At 36.4% G+C, this 18,181-nt stretch overlaps 1 protein-coding gene and 1 long non-coding RNA gene across 2 annotated transcripts; one reads left to right on the plus strand and one right to left on the minus strand.

Moving 5' to 3' along the window:
• Nucleotides 1-597: 597 nt before the first annotated feature.
• LOC110889626 lies at nt 598-3,288 on the minus strand. The gene is made up of 2 exons (XR_002563777.2): nt 2,927-3,288; nt 598-1,802 (listed from the first exon to the last, which is right to left on the minus strand). It is a non-coding gene; the product is annotated as an uncharacterized LOC110889626 (long non-coding RNA).
• Nucleotides 3,289-5,226: 1,938 nt separating this feature from the next.
• Nucleotides 5,227-7,215, plus strand: LOC110889623 (cytochrome b561 and DOMON domain-containing protein At5g35735). Its single transcript, XM_022137187.2, has 3 exons — nt 5,227-6,143; nt 6,423-6,677; nt 6,794-7,215. The coding sequence occupies exons 1-3, from the start codon at nt 5,532-5,534 to the stop codon at nt 7,076-7,078; spliced, it is 1,152 nt and encodes a 383-aa protein (XP_021992879.1). The 5' UTR covers nt 5,227-5,531; the 3' UTR covers nt 7,079-7,215.
• The last annotated feature ends 10,966 nt before the right edge of the window (nt 7,216-18,181 follow it).

Here is an 18,181-nt window from a genome sequence, read left to right on the forward strand (position 1 = left end):
CATTGTTCAAGAAAACCGTAAGTGTCGCCAGTAAATTTAGAGTGTCGCCTGAAATTATCAGACTAGATTGTCACCTGGCAAGGGTCGCCGGTAACAGTATGAACTTGCGCTTAGAGAGTGTCGCCGGCAGTGGGTGTCAACTGGGAACTGAGCGTCGCTTGGGAACTGAGTGTTGCTTGGGAATTGTGCCCGGTAGTGTTATGGCAGTGGCTTGGTATCGTTAAGCGTGTGTAATTGTGATTTGTATTAAAATGTTGTAAAAGATTGGATTAAAAGAGAGGGATATTTATATTTATAATACTCATATATTAAACTACCCTCAAATATTTACATAATGGAACCATATATTAAACTACCCTCAAATATTTACATAATGCAACCTTTAACTAATCATAATTACTTTGTTGTCTAATAGCCAACACTCACATTAATTCGCTTTATACTCATTATTGGGTATATTGTTGTTATCTTGCCATCTTAGAAACACCTCATGAAATGAAAATAATGGCAATCAAGAATTATAACATTGATCAATGTCACTTTGTATACATAAATATGATGTTGTTTAACGATTATTACGTGAAACTATAATCATTGTTGGAGGAGCATGAAGTTTTGCTATCATAATCAAACTCATGATTCTACCATTGTTATCCATTCAACAAAATGCATTAAACATGTTTTGATAGTTAAACAAACACCGTACTCGAACTTAAGTTTATAGCGTCTTTACAATGATATAACACTAATAATTTAGATATATTTTAACATTATGATTCAACCATGACAGCACACCAGAACTTGGTTGAGATCCAATTTGTCCAGAAAAAAAAAAAAACTTGAGATAAAAAGATGGGAAATAATCACTTCACTATTGACAACTCTATTTTAACAAAGTGAGCAAAAATAGATACAAGACAATAAGGTTGCATATTACATCGTTATACTAGCGCAAAACAAAAATGATAAAAGTGCTAGATACGTTCAACGTTTAGATAAAAACCCAAATAAGAGAAATGTTATTATCATATATCAAAGGTTATCCTAAATATTACAAATAAGTTTTAGGCTAGTTTACTATCCTACACATTAAATTTGATCAAAACTAGTTTTTGACCCGCCGCGCGTTGCGGCGGCGTGTTCAAAGTCTTATAATTGTTCATCTATATATATATATATCTACTACCTAACACAGCATACAACATCACCATCGAGTATAGTACCATGTACATCACCCTCGTCGAGCCATTTACTCGGGTGGCATTTGGTTGATGTGGGAAATCACTATGGGTTGTCAAAGGGATAAAGTAATGTATTGTACCACAACGCTAACAAAAGTATTATAGTTGCAAATTTTGAACGGGCTATTACCATATCCCATCTGGAATCTCAAACATCAATACAAATGGCATTTAGATAGCTGCTGAACTACAAAGTAATGAAAAAGAAACAATCTACTTTCCTAACGCCAATCTTGACATTTGTTTGCAAACAAACCCTTGTTCTTGTATATAGGCATATATAAAACCTATAGGTTGCAAGAGCATTCCACTTAAGAGTAAAAAGAAAAATCATACCCCTACAATGATTGTTTCTGCAATGATCTTGTCCAGCTTATTCTAGCAATAACCGAGCACAAACCCACTCTATCACGGTTTTTACGTTTCTTTATCAAATAAGTTGGATTTAAAATGTTAAATACAGAGGTCAAGAAATTTTGATACAACAAATTAGGGGTGTTTACGGTTCGGTTTGAAACCTCAAAACCAGTCTTCGGTTTCGGTTTGATTTACGGTTTATACCTAAAATCAGACCAGACAATAAAATTAGTATAAATTTTAGTTTTTTTTCTAGATATGTGATTTTTATATATTAACTAATTATTTTGTACATTTAAGCTTAATTGAATTAAAAAATAAACTTATGAATGGGCTACCTGCACTAATGAACTAACACCTAACTGAACATATCTAGCATCTACCCAATATCATAAACACGCCCGCCTACTTTTTTTGCACCCAAATTTCTCTTACACCACCGGTGCTATATGTTGTTATTATTATTTATAGAGTTAACTGCCATTTTCGTCCCTATGGTTTGGTGGAAAATGCCACTTCAGTCCAAAAAAAAATATCTGCGTCAGTACCGTCCTCAACATTTTTGAAACGTGCCACTTCATTCCAAAAAGATAACGCCTTGCGCCAGTTCCGTCCTCAACGTTTTTAACGGCGCGTTATCTTTTTGGACTAAAGTGGCACGTTTGAAAAATGTTGAGGAAGAAACTGGCGCAATTTTTTTTTTTACTGAAGTGGCATTTTTCACGAAACCACATGGACGAAAATGGCTGTTAACTCTTATTTATATTTTGTTCTTAGTTCAATATAATATCTGAACCAACTTTACCCATAAAGAAATCAATATGACAATATCTTTTCTACATTAGAATGTGAGCTAAGTATAATAATCTTCTTTGGTTCGGTTTTAAATTTTAATGGTTCGGTTTTGGTTTTAAACATTAAAAAAACTATTACTAACAATTTGACTAAAAACCTTCAAAAGCAGACCGTGAACACCCCTACAACAAATAAACATTTATAACTATCTTCTTTCAAAATTACTACCCGAGCCCGTTCTGACCTAAACAAAACTGAACCTGTTGTAAATCAACCCGTTTTGACTCTGACCCGAACTCGTTCTGACTGGTTACCCAACCCGACCCGCCCATTTTGCCAAGCCTAAAAATTACTTATTCAAATTGCTTGTTTGGTACTGATTAGTGTACCTCTCCAATCCTTCAATAACCAAAATTACCAAACACACACCAATCCACATAACCTAATCCAACTATTGTGCTTAGGGCAATTGGGGTAAACGAAGTAAGCTAAAATTGAGTTAAATTAAAAAGTGGGTTTCATCAGAAACTTACCAGATAAAAGGAGATTGTCGTCAAATTTAGAAAGAGGAACAAACTCCGTTAGCTGTTGACGTTTGCCTGTGCATCCAGTGCGTTGCTTGTGAGCTTTGACACAGGGGAGACTACATGACCGTACGGAGCAACCGGGGCATTTGTACTTGAACTCGTTTGTTTTACATTCGTCGCAGAGTTTAGACGACGGTGATGAGAGACGGTCTTCGAAGCTCCCGGTGTCAGGGGTTAGAGGAGTAGAAAGATGGAAGAAAGGAGTTGAAGACTTGAAGCAAGATGAAGACAGTGATGAAAGATCTGGAATGAAAACCCTGGCCACACTTTTCTAAAGTCGTACGACTTCTCTGTTGAAGGGCAGTATTGTCTTTTGACTGATGCTGAAAGGGCAGTATTGTCTATTGAATGATGCACCGACATTTCTCTTTAAGAGTTATATAATAACCGAAATATTAACTAGAGGCATAAGTGAAATAAAATACAATAATCGAAATATTAATTTCGGTTAACATAACCTACACTCTAGACTTATTCTAAATAAGTAATAAAACCAATGATATAAAATAAAAATGAACTATTAAAACGTTTTAGAAAAATTATTTTTTTAAGTTTTGAATCGTTTTTTTTTTTTTTTTTTTTTTTTTTTTTTTTTCCTTTTTCACTCTCCTTTCGCATTAGCAGTGGTTCACAAACGGTCCCGCATCATATACACCTGGTATTCAGATGGTTTTATCATAATTTCCTTTTTACTTAAATTTCTATCATAATAAGTTAAATGTTAAATGGTTGAACTTTGAAGGACCAAATTAGTTGTCTTTCAACTCAAGTACCAAAAATGTAAATAAAATTGGTTTGGAATTGGCCATATGGGCTGTGGGGTCAATGACTCGCTCCGAAATGATGGAAGCTTCTCTGGCTGCCTGCTTTTTTCTGTATCAAGTTATATCAACACTAATTCGCCAATGATGTGACAGTGGAGTGGTAAGGAGGAGGTTTGGTGTTTTACGGGACTTAAGTTGGATTCCTGTCTTCTTCTATTATTTTCTGCGGCATCTGGGGATGATGAGAGACTAGGCGAATAGATGGAGATCCTAGTTCGATCCTTGAACTGAGCGGGTTTTACATCACCGCACTATCGTGCCTTCAGGCGAGTGTTCACGGGCTTCGGCCCTAAGTAAGGATTTTCTCTGGTTCAGAAGCAAGTGTATCCTGCTATGGTGAATATCACTAGTACTCCGTTTCAAGGATTCGTTTGCCGTTAAAAATATATATATCAACACTAAGGGGTTGTTTGTTTTTTCTTAAAAGCTCTTCCTGATCTCTTTTGTCTGCGCGACGCAGACACGCACATACCTTTTGTTTCGCAGAGTGTTTGTTTTTTAGAAGTGATTTCACTTAAAAACATCTGCTTGTTCTCTTCTTCCAACAGACCTGGACTTCCATCTTCTAACCTCTTCATACCACTTCCAAACCCTAATAATTCTACTTCCCTTCTCACCGTTCACCTCTCACCCCTCTCCTCCTCCCAAAACGGCTTCCACCTATCTCCTCCACCCCACAGTGTCGATGCCACCCTCTCCTCCACCTCACAGCGCCGCCGTCAGCCTCTCCTATCCTCCACCCTACCCTCCTGCGCCACCCTCTGTTGGCCTACTCACCTCTCCCAGCCGCCACAACTCTCTCAGGTTCCCCGAAATGGACTCCTCGCCGCCCGCCACCGTCATTGACTCTACTCCGCCTCCGACTACCTCTCCCTAGGTTAATCGTCCTCTCTGTCGTTCCCTTACTTTCACGATTGGAAGTTCCAGTATGATTCTGATCTTAAACCTAAGGTATTTCTGTGTTTTTGTAAGATCAGATGTTGAAAATTTGATTGCTATTTGCTAGTGAAGTGATCTGAGTTCTAAGTTAGTGGATCTGATGTTGTAGTTTGGGAGAATGTTGAAATGATGTTTGGATTTAGATGATGAATTAGGTTTTAGATGTATGAATCTGAAAGTGAAAGTTTGGTGTTAATTTATATAAGTTTTGATGTTATTTTTCTAAATTTTGGTGTTTTTATTAGAATTTCAGTTTATTTTAGCATTTTGCAGAGGTTAAAAAACAAACAGTCTTTTCCTTACAGAGAGGTTTGATCTACCTCTTTTACTTCAGATGTCTGCAGATGTAATCTGCAGACTTCAGACATTTTACCTCTGACAGCACCTAATTCTTCCAAAAGTCCAAAACTTCTGCTTGTCTTTTTCTACTCGTAAAGTCAAATTAAACTTTATTATATTCCTGATTTTATTGTCGAATTATTTATTATTCAATTCATACAAATATTAATTCATCAACCCCCATTCTCATAATACGATTCACACAACCTTCTTGCCTCCTTCCATATCCTCTCTACTCGTGTTCTGTTCTACTTAGTCAACCAAACTTTACTATTTATATCATTCACACTTTTCAAAACCATCTCATCTCATCTCATCTCATCTAGAAACCCAAAAAAAAAAAAAAAAAACCGAACTTTATTTTCTTGAAAATCTTGATTTTGCCATTTGAGGAGTTCAAACCTCAAACTTAAATCAACTAATTTTCAAAACCCATAAAGATTTCTGAAATGGGTAAAATCTTTGGTGTGTTATTTTGCATATTGATATCAAATTTAGTCTCATCATATGCTCAACAAAACTGCAACAGCTACGCCTTTTCAAGAAACACAATCTACACCACATGTGTCTCTTTACCCGTTCTCAACTCACATCTCCACTGGAACTACCACTCCTCCAACTCCACCGTCGATCTAGCTTTCCGGCACGCCGGATCCGACACATCTCAATGGGTTGCGTGGGCCCTCAACATCAACGGTCAGGGTATGGTTGGTGCCCAGGCTCTTGTTGCTGTAACCGGTTCAAACGGGTCGGTTCAAGCCTATACTTCGTCGGTAACCGGTTACCAGACCGGTCTGCAACCGAGTCAGTTGAGCTTTGATGTGCCCAGTATCACTGCTGAGAGGGTTCGCGGTGATGTGCTGATTTATGCGACGTTGGTGTTGCCAAGTGGAGGGACCAGATTTAATCAAGTTTGGCAGGTGGGTCCGGTTAATAATGGAGCTCCGGGTATTCATGGGTTGGGTGCTGATAACCGGAATTCTCTTGGGTCGGTTGATTTTATTAGTGGTGAGACTGGTGCTGGTGGGAGTATTGGTGGGTCCCGCCAACGCAGGAGAAATGTAAGTTTTTTTTTATTTTTTATATTTGTTGGTTTAAAATTGGTTATATGTGTTTATTGTTTAATAAAGATTTAATAAAGATATGATCTTGATTGGTGATTTTGTATACCCAGTTTGGAAAATTGAGAAATCTTGAAAATTAAGATGAACCCACTTTATTTATGTTAAAAAGTTTGGATCTTTATCAATCTTTATAAATCTTTATTAATATTTATTAATCTTGATTATTTGGTTTTGGATATTGAATATTATTATTGATGGTGGGTAATTGTTTGGCAGACTCATGGAGTATTGAATGCGGTTAGTTGGGGAGTGTTGATGCCCATGGGGGCTATGGCTGCAAGATATTTGAAGGTGTTTAGTGTCGCTAATCCGGCTTGGTTTTACATCCATGCCGCTACACAAACATCGGCTTATATCGTCGGTGTAGCCGGATGGGCTACCGGGCTCAAGCTCGGTAGTGATTCTGCTGGTATCACACACCAGTCTCATAGGAATATTGGGATCATCCTGTTTTCTTTTGCAACACTTCAGGTACACCCAATGTTTACCTTAGTTTAGTTTGCTTACAATTGACATAAAGTTTGCAACTTTAGCTAACAATTACTCAAACAATGGATCTTGACAGTTAAGTTGATTGTGTTTTGTAGGTTTTTGCTTTGCTTTTGAGGCCTAAGCCTGACAACAAATACAGATTCTATTGGAACATCTACCATCATTCTCTTGGATACTCGATTATCATCTTGAGTATTATTAATGTGTACGAGGGGCTCGATATCTTGGACCCTGAGAAGAAGTGGAAGAATGCTTACACCGGGATACTTATCGCTTTGGGAGTTATTACAGTTATTTTGGAAGCTTTGACATGGTTTATTGTTTTAAAGAGGAAGAAAGAAGACAAAGTGACTCATGCAGGAGCTAATGGACATGCATAGATGATGGTTTTCTAAGATGTCTTATTTTATGGATAGGATATTGTTATTTATTTTGAGTGTTACATTCTTTTTAGAGATTCATGTATGTATACTTATACAATTTTCATGTTTATATCGAGGTTTATGTTTTAGTTCTTGCTTGGCTTGTTTTGAGTGATTGCTTATATATACTAACAAGACTTTGATCTTAGGTTTTTTATTAGTTGATGGTATGAGGGTGTATAAAAAGAGTTGTCATATATAAGGGATCATGCTTTAAGTTTTAGAACTTGTAACAAAATGAGAGAGAGAATTTGGTTTAGACTGATAAAAGTGTCCTTAGCGAATATATGCCTAGCAAATGTGTGCCTGTATGTGACACAGAGCCTGGTGGTATCAAGGTGTTTACACAGTATTGTTATTTTCCATGAGGTTGAGGGTTTGCCGTTACAAAACAATGTAAGGATTGTTCATAGGCACTAATCTTGATATCACTTTTAGATTGTTGAAACACGATTTAAGAAAAAGTGTAAGGATTATTGCATAATCACTAATGTTGATATCGGTTTTAGATTGTTGAAACACTATTCAAATAGGAGAGAGAAAATTAGTTTGTTGCAAAATTAGCTACACTCTAATTCTACGAATTTGCATTTGCGATGAGTAAGTTTCATCGGAAAACTAAAAAAGTAAAAACTAAAAATACGAATTTGCATTTGCAATGAGCAAGTTTCATCGGAAAACTAAAAAAAGTAAAAACTAAAAATACGAATTTGCATTTGCGATGAGTAAGTTTCATCGGAAAACTAAAAAAATAACATGAATTATACGTTAATCATTGCTACTTTGGCTATGAATTATGAATTCGTGATGTGTAAGTTTTATTAGAAAGCTAAAAATAACATAAAGTATACGATAATACTTTTGCTACGCAACTACGAAGAGTAAGTTTCATAAGAAAAATAGACCAATTATCGAGAGATTATGATCAAACACAATCATATTTGGTCAACATATACCATAATTCATCAAAAATAGCCATAACTTTGTTAACCGTATTGATACTTGGTCGCAATATTCATACATGGTCAAAGCACTTTGTCAAACTTAGTGATAATTGTTCAAGCATGGTGATGCTTGGTCATTACATAACCATATTTGGTTAAAGTTGATCATATTTGGTTAACACAAGGTTATAATTGGTCAAACATCATCACTATTGATCAAATTTAAACATAACTAGTGAACATAGGAATGCTTGGTCAAACATGATCATGTTTTGTTAAACATTACGACGCCCGGTCAAACATAGTCATAACTAGTCAACCAAACAAAACCCTTACGATTGTACCCCGTATTCGGTTAGTAAGGACTAAACCTAATTTCTAGGCCATGGCCATTTATTTATAAGGGTGAAATTTCAGATTTATTGGTGTAATGTATAGTAAGGGGTAACAATTTGTCGTTAAAAAAGTTTATAAATTACTATATGTATACATTCATATGAGAAAAGTATTGGAGTTTGAAAATTGAGTACCTAAAATCGAGTTTGAAGTTTTGAAGGGTTTGAAGTGTTTCTAGATCATAAATGAAGATGTATTTGACTTTTATTTTCAACTATGTTGACCCTTGTGTACGGTGTGCTTGAAAATTGCCTACGAATTGGGTTTGCATTTGTGCTTGTTTTGGCTAATCAAGAATATTTTCTCTCTCGAAGCGTCGCCGGAGTGTCGCCGGAGTTTGCCGTTGAAATAGCGTACGTGGTCCCGCTCTCCTCCCGGAAGTAGCGGTTTTGTACCTTGTATCCTATCTCGACCTTGCGTCTCCCCCACTCGGCCGTCTTTTTTCTTTTTCTTTTTCTTCTCAACATCTGGATCGTACCCTCCTCTACCCTCCTTTCCCACAGTGGTTCTTGATTTCTTTGGGGCTTAGTAGGTCTGATATTGGTCGCGGCTATCTGAGTATAGTTTAGCTAGACCGATTCGAATCCCATTAACACTCTTAGGGTCAAGTCGCCATTGTTTCGTTTGTTTGTGTCGGAGGAGTTAGGGGAGTGTATTCGTAAGGTCACCGGAGTTTTTCTGGAAGATGGGAAGTTTTTACAATAATGGCGGACAGGAGTATAATGTAACGACGTTTTATGTGGGTAATCTTCCGGGGGAAATCTCTAAGTCTCTGTTATGGAAGGCTTTCCAACCTCATGGGGTAGTGAAGGACGCGTATGTCGCAAAGAAGAGAGATACCAGAGGCAATTTTTTTGGCTTCGTTAGACTTCAAGGGGTGGAGAACATGGAGAGGGTGCTGGAGGGCATGAATACGATAACCATTTACGAAGCAAGGTTGAAGGTTTTTCCGGCAAAATTTGGGAAGGGCAATAAGCGGTTTAACCAGCAAGCTCATACGAAAAATTACGTTCCGGCATCTCATAAAACTCAGCCCGAACCGGGTAAATTCCCTGGTCAGGCTTACGTAAGGAAAGGAGTATCATTCAAAGAATCGTTGGCAGGATCGTCGATTAGGCCTAACGTAAAACAGGATGCAACTCATACCGGAAAAAGATTGGAATACAAGGGTAAGTCTGCATTATATCCCAGCCATTGCATAATGAGATCAGTAATAGCGGAGGCTTTAAGCATGGATGTAATTAAAAGAATGAGGAGTGTGTTGGATGATGGAGGTTACAAAGAAAATGCGGTTAGTTATATCGGAGGCTTAAAATTTCTAATCATCTTCAAAGAAAAGAGGGACGCCATGCAATTCATAAGGGATAAAGAAGATTTATGGAGACAGCTTTTTACATCGGCTGTTTTATGGGAAGGACAGGAGGTTGAATATGGTAAGTTGACATGGGTCAAGATTACAGACGTCCCGTTACAACTTAGGGATGAAAAGTTTTACAATACGATAGCAGGTATGTTTGGGAGACTTGTGATCAATTCAGATTTTTCTTGGGACACTCCGATGAACCACGAGTCAGTATGCGGCATCATAACGGAGGTTGGGAGACGCATTGACGAGTCTGTCCAAGTGTTTTGGGAGGACCGGACATTCCATGTCTGGGTCTCTGAGGTACCTATGATTTCTATGAATCAAGTTTTGGAAGATCTCACATCAGATGGTCAGTCGAATTGTTCAGATTCGGAAGGATCAGATGAATCGGTGGCCGGGGAAAATAATGATATGGAAGACGGAGAGATTAGGCCAGAAGTTCAGGTTCCGCCGGAATTTCAACCGGGGAAGACGAATAGGCAGGAGGTGGCGACAGTTGAAAAGCCAGTAAATGGGAGTTTGCATGGGAATACAAATGGTCTGCATAGGGAATCAAATGACATGGAGGCTGAGTTGGTTGCCCCTAGGGTGACGGCAGACATTAATGGAAGTGGGACCAGAAATGTTGGAGCTCAAAAAATTGGGAATCCTTTTCACATGGGGTGCAGTGATAATATGGGCCAGTCCAAATCAAGAAAAAGACCAAGGCACATGAGAAGCCCAAGTTCTCAAGAAAAAGTAGGGGAAGAGGATTGGGCCCAAAGGTTTCAATTACCCAATGGGTTAGACCTAAACAGTCCTGCTAGGGATAATATGTCAAACGTACAGGATATTAATCACAACACAAGCCAAAGCAGCGGGGATCAGGGCACTGGAACCGAAAATTTGGGAGAAAAAAACCAAGAAACACAGGTTGAGCCAAACGAATCCAGGGTTCATAATAATAATAGTCAAGCATCGTCTGGTGCTAAAGAGTTTGCTAACCGAGATGAGGAGGAAGTCACAGGTTTGGAGAATGAGTTGCTGGAGACGATACGGTTAGGAACGAAATTGGGATTCGGACTATTTGAAGCAAAGGAACAAATGGAAAAGGTAATTAGGGAAGAAGGCGGTCAAAACGTATCATCATGAATTATCTGTCAGTAAACTTAAGGGGAGTTCGAGACTCCAGAAAGGTGGATTGGGTGAGGGGTTTGAAGACAACTCACGGAGCACACTTCGTAGCTATTCAGGAAACAAAAATGCCAGGTAACATTAAGTTTATGGTTAATCGATTTTGGGGTAGATCGATTCTAGAATTTGAAGCTGTAGAGTCGTCGGGTAGATCGGGGGGTCTCCTGACTATATGGGATCCGTCGGTTTTTACTAGATCTGGGGTAGTTAAAAATAGAAATTATCTGGCAATAATGGGAAATATCGAAATGACCGGGGAAACAATTGTCGTAGTTAATGTTTACGCGCAGAATGATCCGGGGGATAGACGTGATCTGTGGACTGAACTGTTACAGTTAAGAAGGTCAACCAGTGGGATGTGGGTATTTTTGGGGGATTTTAATGATGTACGGTGTCCGGAAGAAAGGCTAAATTCTGAGTTCATTGCTATAAATGCACAATTTTTTAATCATTTCATAACGGAGGCGGACCTAGTAGAGTACCAAATGGGTGGAAGGCAATATACCTACATGTCGGATAATGGTACTAAGATGAGTAAGTTGGATAGATTTCTTGTGAGCCGAGATTTTATGAGTAAGTGGCCTTTGGCTTCGTGTATGGCTTTATCAAAATTAGCTTCTGACCATTGTCCAATTCTATTATCCACAACCCAGACGGATTATGGCAAGATCCCGTCTAGGATGTTCAACTCATGGTTCGAAATTCCAGGGGCAACCGAGCAGGTGATTCACTTGCTGGGGATATTTCAGTTTGAAGGACTACCTGATTTGGCTTTGGATGTAAAGTTAAAGTGGGTAAAGAGGCGTTTAAAGGAATGGGTATTTGTTAGGAAAGCGGATATGGAGAGTTCATACAATACAAAATTAAAAAGGTTAGAAGAACTTGAATTGGCGGCGGAACAAAGGTCCCTAGATCAGGCGGAATTGGAGGAGAGGGTAGAGTGTAAGTCACAGGTATTAGAGACGGATAGATTGAAAGCCATGGATATGCAACAAAAATCAAGAGTTCGTTGGGCAAAGGAGGGTGACGAAAATACGAAATACTTTCATGGGGTTATGAACGCAAATACAACAAACAATAGGATCCATGGTTTACATATCGACGGTGTATGGGTTACAAGTCCACCCTTGGTAAAAGACCATGCTTTCTCGTTCTTTGCTGAAAAATTTGAAGAACCATTAGTTTCAAGACCGGTGTTACAGTGCCCATTTTTATCGAGTGTGTCAAACGTGGAAGCCGAGGCTTTGGAAAGTCCTTTTACTTTAAATGAAATAAAAAGTGCAGTTTGGGAGTGTGATGGAGACCGGGCTCCTGGCCCTGATGGAATAAATCTCAGATTTATTAAAAAATTTTGGGACGAACTTGAAGGTGATTTCATGAGGCTTTTTCAGCATTTTTATTCGGCCGAACAGTTAAATAATGGGTGTATGTCATCATTTTTAGCTCTCATCCCAAAGCGGTCAGACCCAGGTGGACTCCACGAATATCGACCGATCAGCTTAATTGGATGTATAAACAAAGTAGTATCAAAGGTACTTGTCAATAGATTGAAGGCGGTCATTCATAAATTAGTCTCGGAGGAACAGACAGGTTTTTTGGCAGGGAGGAGTATTATCGATGGAGTCATAATTTTGAATGAAATTATTCCTTGGCTGAAAAGGAATAAAAGTGAAGGTATGATTTTGAAAGTCGATATTGAGAAAGCGTATGATTCATTGAGTTGGGATTTTCTTAATTCTATGCTTTGTCAAATGAATTTTCCTGTAAAGTGGCGAAGGTGGGTTATGTCTATTGTAACATCGGCTCGGGCTTCGGTATTGGTTAATGGTTCTCCAACACAAGAATTTACATGCTCGAGAGGATTAAGACAGGGGGACCCGCTATCCCCTTTTTTATTCGTACTTGCAATGGAAGCGCTTACCGGAGTAATGAAAAAGGCGTGTGATATCGGAGTGATCCAAGGTTTAAGCTTGTCGCCAACCGGAGGCCAAATCTCACATTTTCTTTACGCAGACGATGTGATTTTTGTGGGTAAGTGGTCCTTTAATAACTTGTTGAATTTGAAACGTATACTTAGATGCTTTTATTTGAGCTCGGGTTTAAAAGTGAACCTGAAAAAAAGCAGTTTGTATGGGGTTGGAATTGAGGATTCTCACGTTCAATTGATGGCAAATATGTTGGGATGCACAAGAGGAACGTTCCCTTTCAAATATTTGGGGTTACAAGTAGGGGCAAATATGAATTTGATCAAGAATTGGGATCCGGTGGTGGAAACATTTCAAAAAAGGTTGTCACTTTGGAAGGCAAAAACGATTTCTTTGGGTGGCCGAATTACGTTGGTGAGTTCCGTTCTTAATGCCTTGCCTACGTATTACTTTTCTTTATATAAGGCACCACTAGGGGTGATAAAAAAGTTAGAAAAATTACGTAGAGATTTTTTGTGGGGATCGAATCCTGAACAAGAAAAAATGAAGTGGGTTGCATGGAAGAGTATGATGACGCCAAAAGACCTCGGGGGAATGGGGTTTGGATCATTACGAGCGGTAAATTTAGCAATGTTGTCTAAGTGGTGGTGGAGGTTTAAGGTGGAAAGAGATAGTCTTTGGAAAAAAGTGGTATGGGAGGTGCATAACAATTCAAGAACGTGGAGCTTTATTCCAGCAAAAATGTCAATGGCGGGCCCATGGAAACAAATACACAATTTAAAAATTGATTTCAATGCAATGGGTTTTTGTTTGGAATCTCTGTTTCGTGGGTCTCCGGGAAGCGACAGGGAAATGTTTTTCTGGAAAGAAAGATGGTTGTTTGAGGAGCCTTTATGCGAGAAGTTCCCGGCCCTGTTTCAGTTGGAGAGATACAAAAATGTTTTAATCAAGGAGCGGGTGGTGGATGGTCCAAATGGTTTGGAGCTGAAGTTTCTGTGGATCAGGCTACCTTCGGTGGCTGCCGAGATATCCGAGTTAAACATCCTATCTGATGCTATTGTTCGATATGAATTCGGTTTGGGTGCGGACAAATGGGCTTGGATCTTGGACAGCTCCGGTAGCTTCTCGGTGAGCAGTGTAAAGGAGAAGACGCACCGTTTAATGTTTTCAGATCTTCGGCTGGATTTTGAATGGAATAATTGGTCCCCCATCAAGGTAAATTTTTTAGTTTGGAGACTAATTCAAGATAAGCTTCCGACCAAGGCGGCTTTGAATAGAAGAAATGTCATAATAGAAGATAATCGTTGTAAAATGTGCGGTGATGAGGAAGAGTCTGCTTTGCATCTTTTCGCCTCATGCCGTATTGCGGAGCAAATTTGGGAGTTCATAACTCGGTGGTGCAGAATAAAACAGGTTCTTGTTTTGGAGTTGAAAGACTTGGCAAATATACATAAATGCAACAGAGGATCACATAGGTGGAAAAAAACGGTTAACTTGGTAACACAAGCGACCATATGGGTGATCTGGAGAAGCCGAAACGAGGCGGTATTTGAAGGAAAGCAGCCCTATGTTAATAGGATGAAGGAAGAAATCAAGATGTTCGGGTATATGTGGCTGAAAAGTAGAGTTAAAAACGCTAATATTTCATGGGAAAACTGGTGTAATTTCGATTTAATTAGTCTTGGGGTATGATAGTTTACATGGGTGTATGAACTTTTGGTGATACATTTCTGGCTAACAGTTGGTTATCCAGATGGTATGAATAAATTTTGTTGATCTTTCAAAAAAAAAAAAAATTGGGTTTGCATTTATTTGTATTTCTAAAGGGTATTGTTAAATACACCAAAAAAAAAAGTCAAAGTTTTTGTACTTTTACCCACAAGTCACCCATTAAATACATTCAAAAAGTCAATTTTTTACTTTTCCCCATGGGTTGTGTTAAATACATTTCAAAGTCAACTTTTTTTTTTTTTTTACTTTTTTCCCAGTCAATTTTTCAAATTTCCACAAACTAATAAATTCCCATTGCACTCTTCAAGTGTTTTAGTAAGAAAATAGATAAATAAATATATACAAAAAATTTTTAGTAAGAAAATAGATAAATAAATATCTATGGAAGGTGAATTCAATATAACATTTGGATATCACACATATTTTCTCCGTCTTTCGTCCCTTTCTCTGCCGTCAACAGCCGTTCCCCACTTGCTGCTCCTCAAGATGCCCTATAAGCCCATGCCAATCTCAAAACCAAACTATGAAATTTAACTTTCAAAAAAAAAAAAAAAACCAACTGGTTGAACTAATGAATCATCATGCTTGTGACTTAAAACATAATACAATTAAAAAGTTATTGTTTAAACATTCTAAATATATAAAGTTAAAATTTAGATACTATTAAATTATAATAAAGAACGTATTTTTGTTTTTTGTTTTTTTTTGAAAATATTAGATGTCACAACGACAAGAAAGAGAAAGATTAGTAGCACGACGCCGTTTCCGACAGCCGCAGCGGCGCTCAGGGATGTATAGTAAAGTGTTTTGATTATTAATTTATTAATATTGATATTAATACTAATACTAATAATAATATAACAAAATATAAAAAAGTAACAAAAATATTATAAAATAAAATAAGATAAAAAGATAATTATTACTTTTGACTTTATAATAAAACATAATTATTACTTTTAACTTTATAATAAAATAATATAATAAAGTAGTTAATAATTACTAAATCATTATTAAATTTGACTTTTAGGTATATTAATCTTTAACTTGGGTATATTTATCACACCCCATTTCTTAACGAGTTATCATTATTATATATATACTTCTTTTTGTTAATTGGTCAATTTTCCTTGTGATAACCAAATACGACCAATACGACGGGTCCAGCATAAAAAAAGTATTGACTAATACAACGGACATACAAGAATATTCAATCAAAACAATACACATGCAACGAATAGACTAAATTTTAAATGTTTTGTTAAACTTGTATTTATGATTGGATTTTTTCGTGGACCCATAGTACTTTTAAATATGTTTTTTTTTTTTTTGCGCCGGCTAAATTCTAGCCGGCTCCGCGTATGTGACATTTTGTCGTTGGATTTTTTTAATAATATGCCTAATTTTTTAAGTGTAAAAAGGCCACACCTATTTTGGTAATAAGAATTGGGTCAAATTGCCTTATTTTGGTGATTATTCCTTTCTGATTTTCTCAATAACCGAACTGAACCATGCTAACGCATAGATATGATCACCAAAAATCTATATCCTTAGAAATCCAAGAAACCAAAAACCTGAACCGTTAAAAGAGTGTATGAATGTGCTTTTATGTAAAAAAAATCAACCAACGTATTCTTAATGTCTTTTTCTAAATAAATTCAAACATTTAAACCCTCTAGTTGGTTCATCACACATGATACACCTGCTATACTGGTTGGTACAATAAGTAACAGTTTCATGATAGTACTACATTATTTTAGTATTTTTATTATCCATTAGGGGTGTACACGGTTTGGTTCGGTTCGATTTTTGGGTTAAACCAAAACCGTAACTGGAAGTTCGGTTTTTGGTTTTAAAAATCGTTCGGTTTCGGCTTTTTCGGTTTCGGTTATTTCGGTTTTAGCAACGGTTCGGTTTGGGTTTTCGGTTTTTTCGGTTTTTGAAAAAAAATATGTAAGATTCAAAATTTAAAAGTATAATTCAAAGTTTAAGAATATTTCTTAAATGTTTACATTTAAGTTAATATTTAGTCTTTTAAATTAACATTATTCACATAAACCTAAACTTCTAGTCTATTTTAATGTTTCTCCAAAGTTTTTGTTAAGACGTTTTATTTTATAATACTTTGAATACCATGTAATTTTTATATTAAACTTTGTTAATTCTTGTAAACAATGGATCATTTTAATGATAAATAAAGATGGTAATGTTCTTATTATAAATATTTAACAAGAATAAAATTAATAATTCTTAGTAGCATGGGTAAACACCTAAACAACTTAAACATAAAAATATATAGATTTGGTATACTATTAAAAGTTGTCGGATCGGTTCGGTTATTTTCAGTTATTGAAAATGATTATCCGAAAACCGAACCGTCGGTTTTTGTTTCGGTTCGGTTTTTTCGGTCTGGATTTTTCGGTTATTTCGGTTTTCTGCTCACCCCTATTATCCATAGAGTAAATTACTTTTTGAGTGCTCGTGTTTTAGTGATTTTAACTATTTAAGTCTAAAATCAAAATGTTTAACGCCCTGAGTCCCTAGACGCTTTTTTATAACTTTTTGAGTCCTTTTGAGTCCAATTTTTTTTCTTTTAACAAAATTGGACTCAAAACGTAATAAAATGAACAAAATCGGTCTCAAAACGTTATAAAATGAGCGATTAGGGACCCAGGGCGTTAAACTTTTTGATTTTGGATTCAAGTGGTTAAAACCGTTAAAACACATGGACTCAAAAAGTAGTTTATTCTTATTCATATATAGGCATTTAACTCAATATTATTATTAAAAAATTAGACTCAAAACGTAATAAAATGAACAAAATTGGTCTCAAAACGTTATAAAATGAGCGATTAGGGACTCAGGGCATTAAACCTTTTGATTTTGGATTCAAGTGGTTAAAACCGCTAAAACACAGGGACTCAAAAAGTAGTTTATTCTTATTCATATATAGGCATTTAACTCAATATTATTATTATTATTATTATTATTATTATTATTATTATATTATTATTATTTTTATTATTATTATTATTATTATTATTATTTTATTATTATATTAAAAAACCAACGAAATGAACAGTAATAAATAATAAATATTAAAAAAAGAAATGAATGAACAATAATATCCTTATATTAAAAAACCAACAAAATTAACAGTAATAAATAATAAATATTAAAAATTATCCTTATATTAAAAAACCAATGAAATAAACAGTAATAAATAATAAATATTAAAAAAAGAAATGAATGAACAATAATATCCCTTATATTAAAAAACCAACGAAATGAACAGTAATAAATAATAAATATTAAAAGGAGAAATGGATGAACAATAATAAAAATAGAAATGAATGAATAGTATCGGGTATCGGTACTGGTATCAAATTTACCAAACTGAGTGTATTTTCGGTATCCGTTCGGCACCGGTATTCATCGGGTTTTACCCTTAAATACCGGTGCCGTACCAGTACCGACCGTATCAAGCCGTACTGTACCAGGTATATTCGGTATCGATACCCACTTTTGG

This window comes from Helianthus annuus, chromosome 11, assembly GCF_002127325.2.
Source record: "Helianthus annuus cultivar XRQ/B chromosome 11, HanXRQr2.0-SUNRISE, whole genome shotgun sequence".
NCBI lineage: Eukaryota > Viridiplantae > Streptophyta > Magnoliopsida > Asterales > Asteraceae > Helianthus > Helianthus annuus.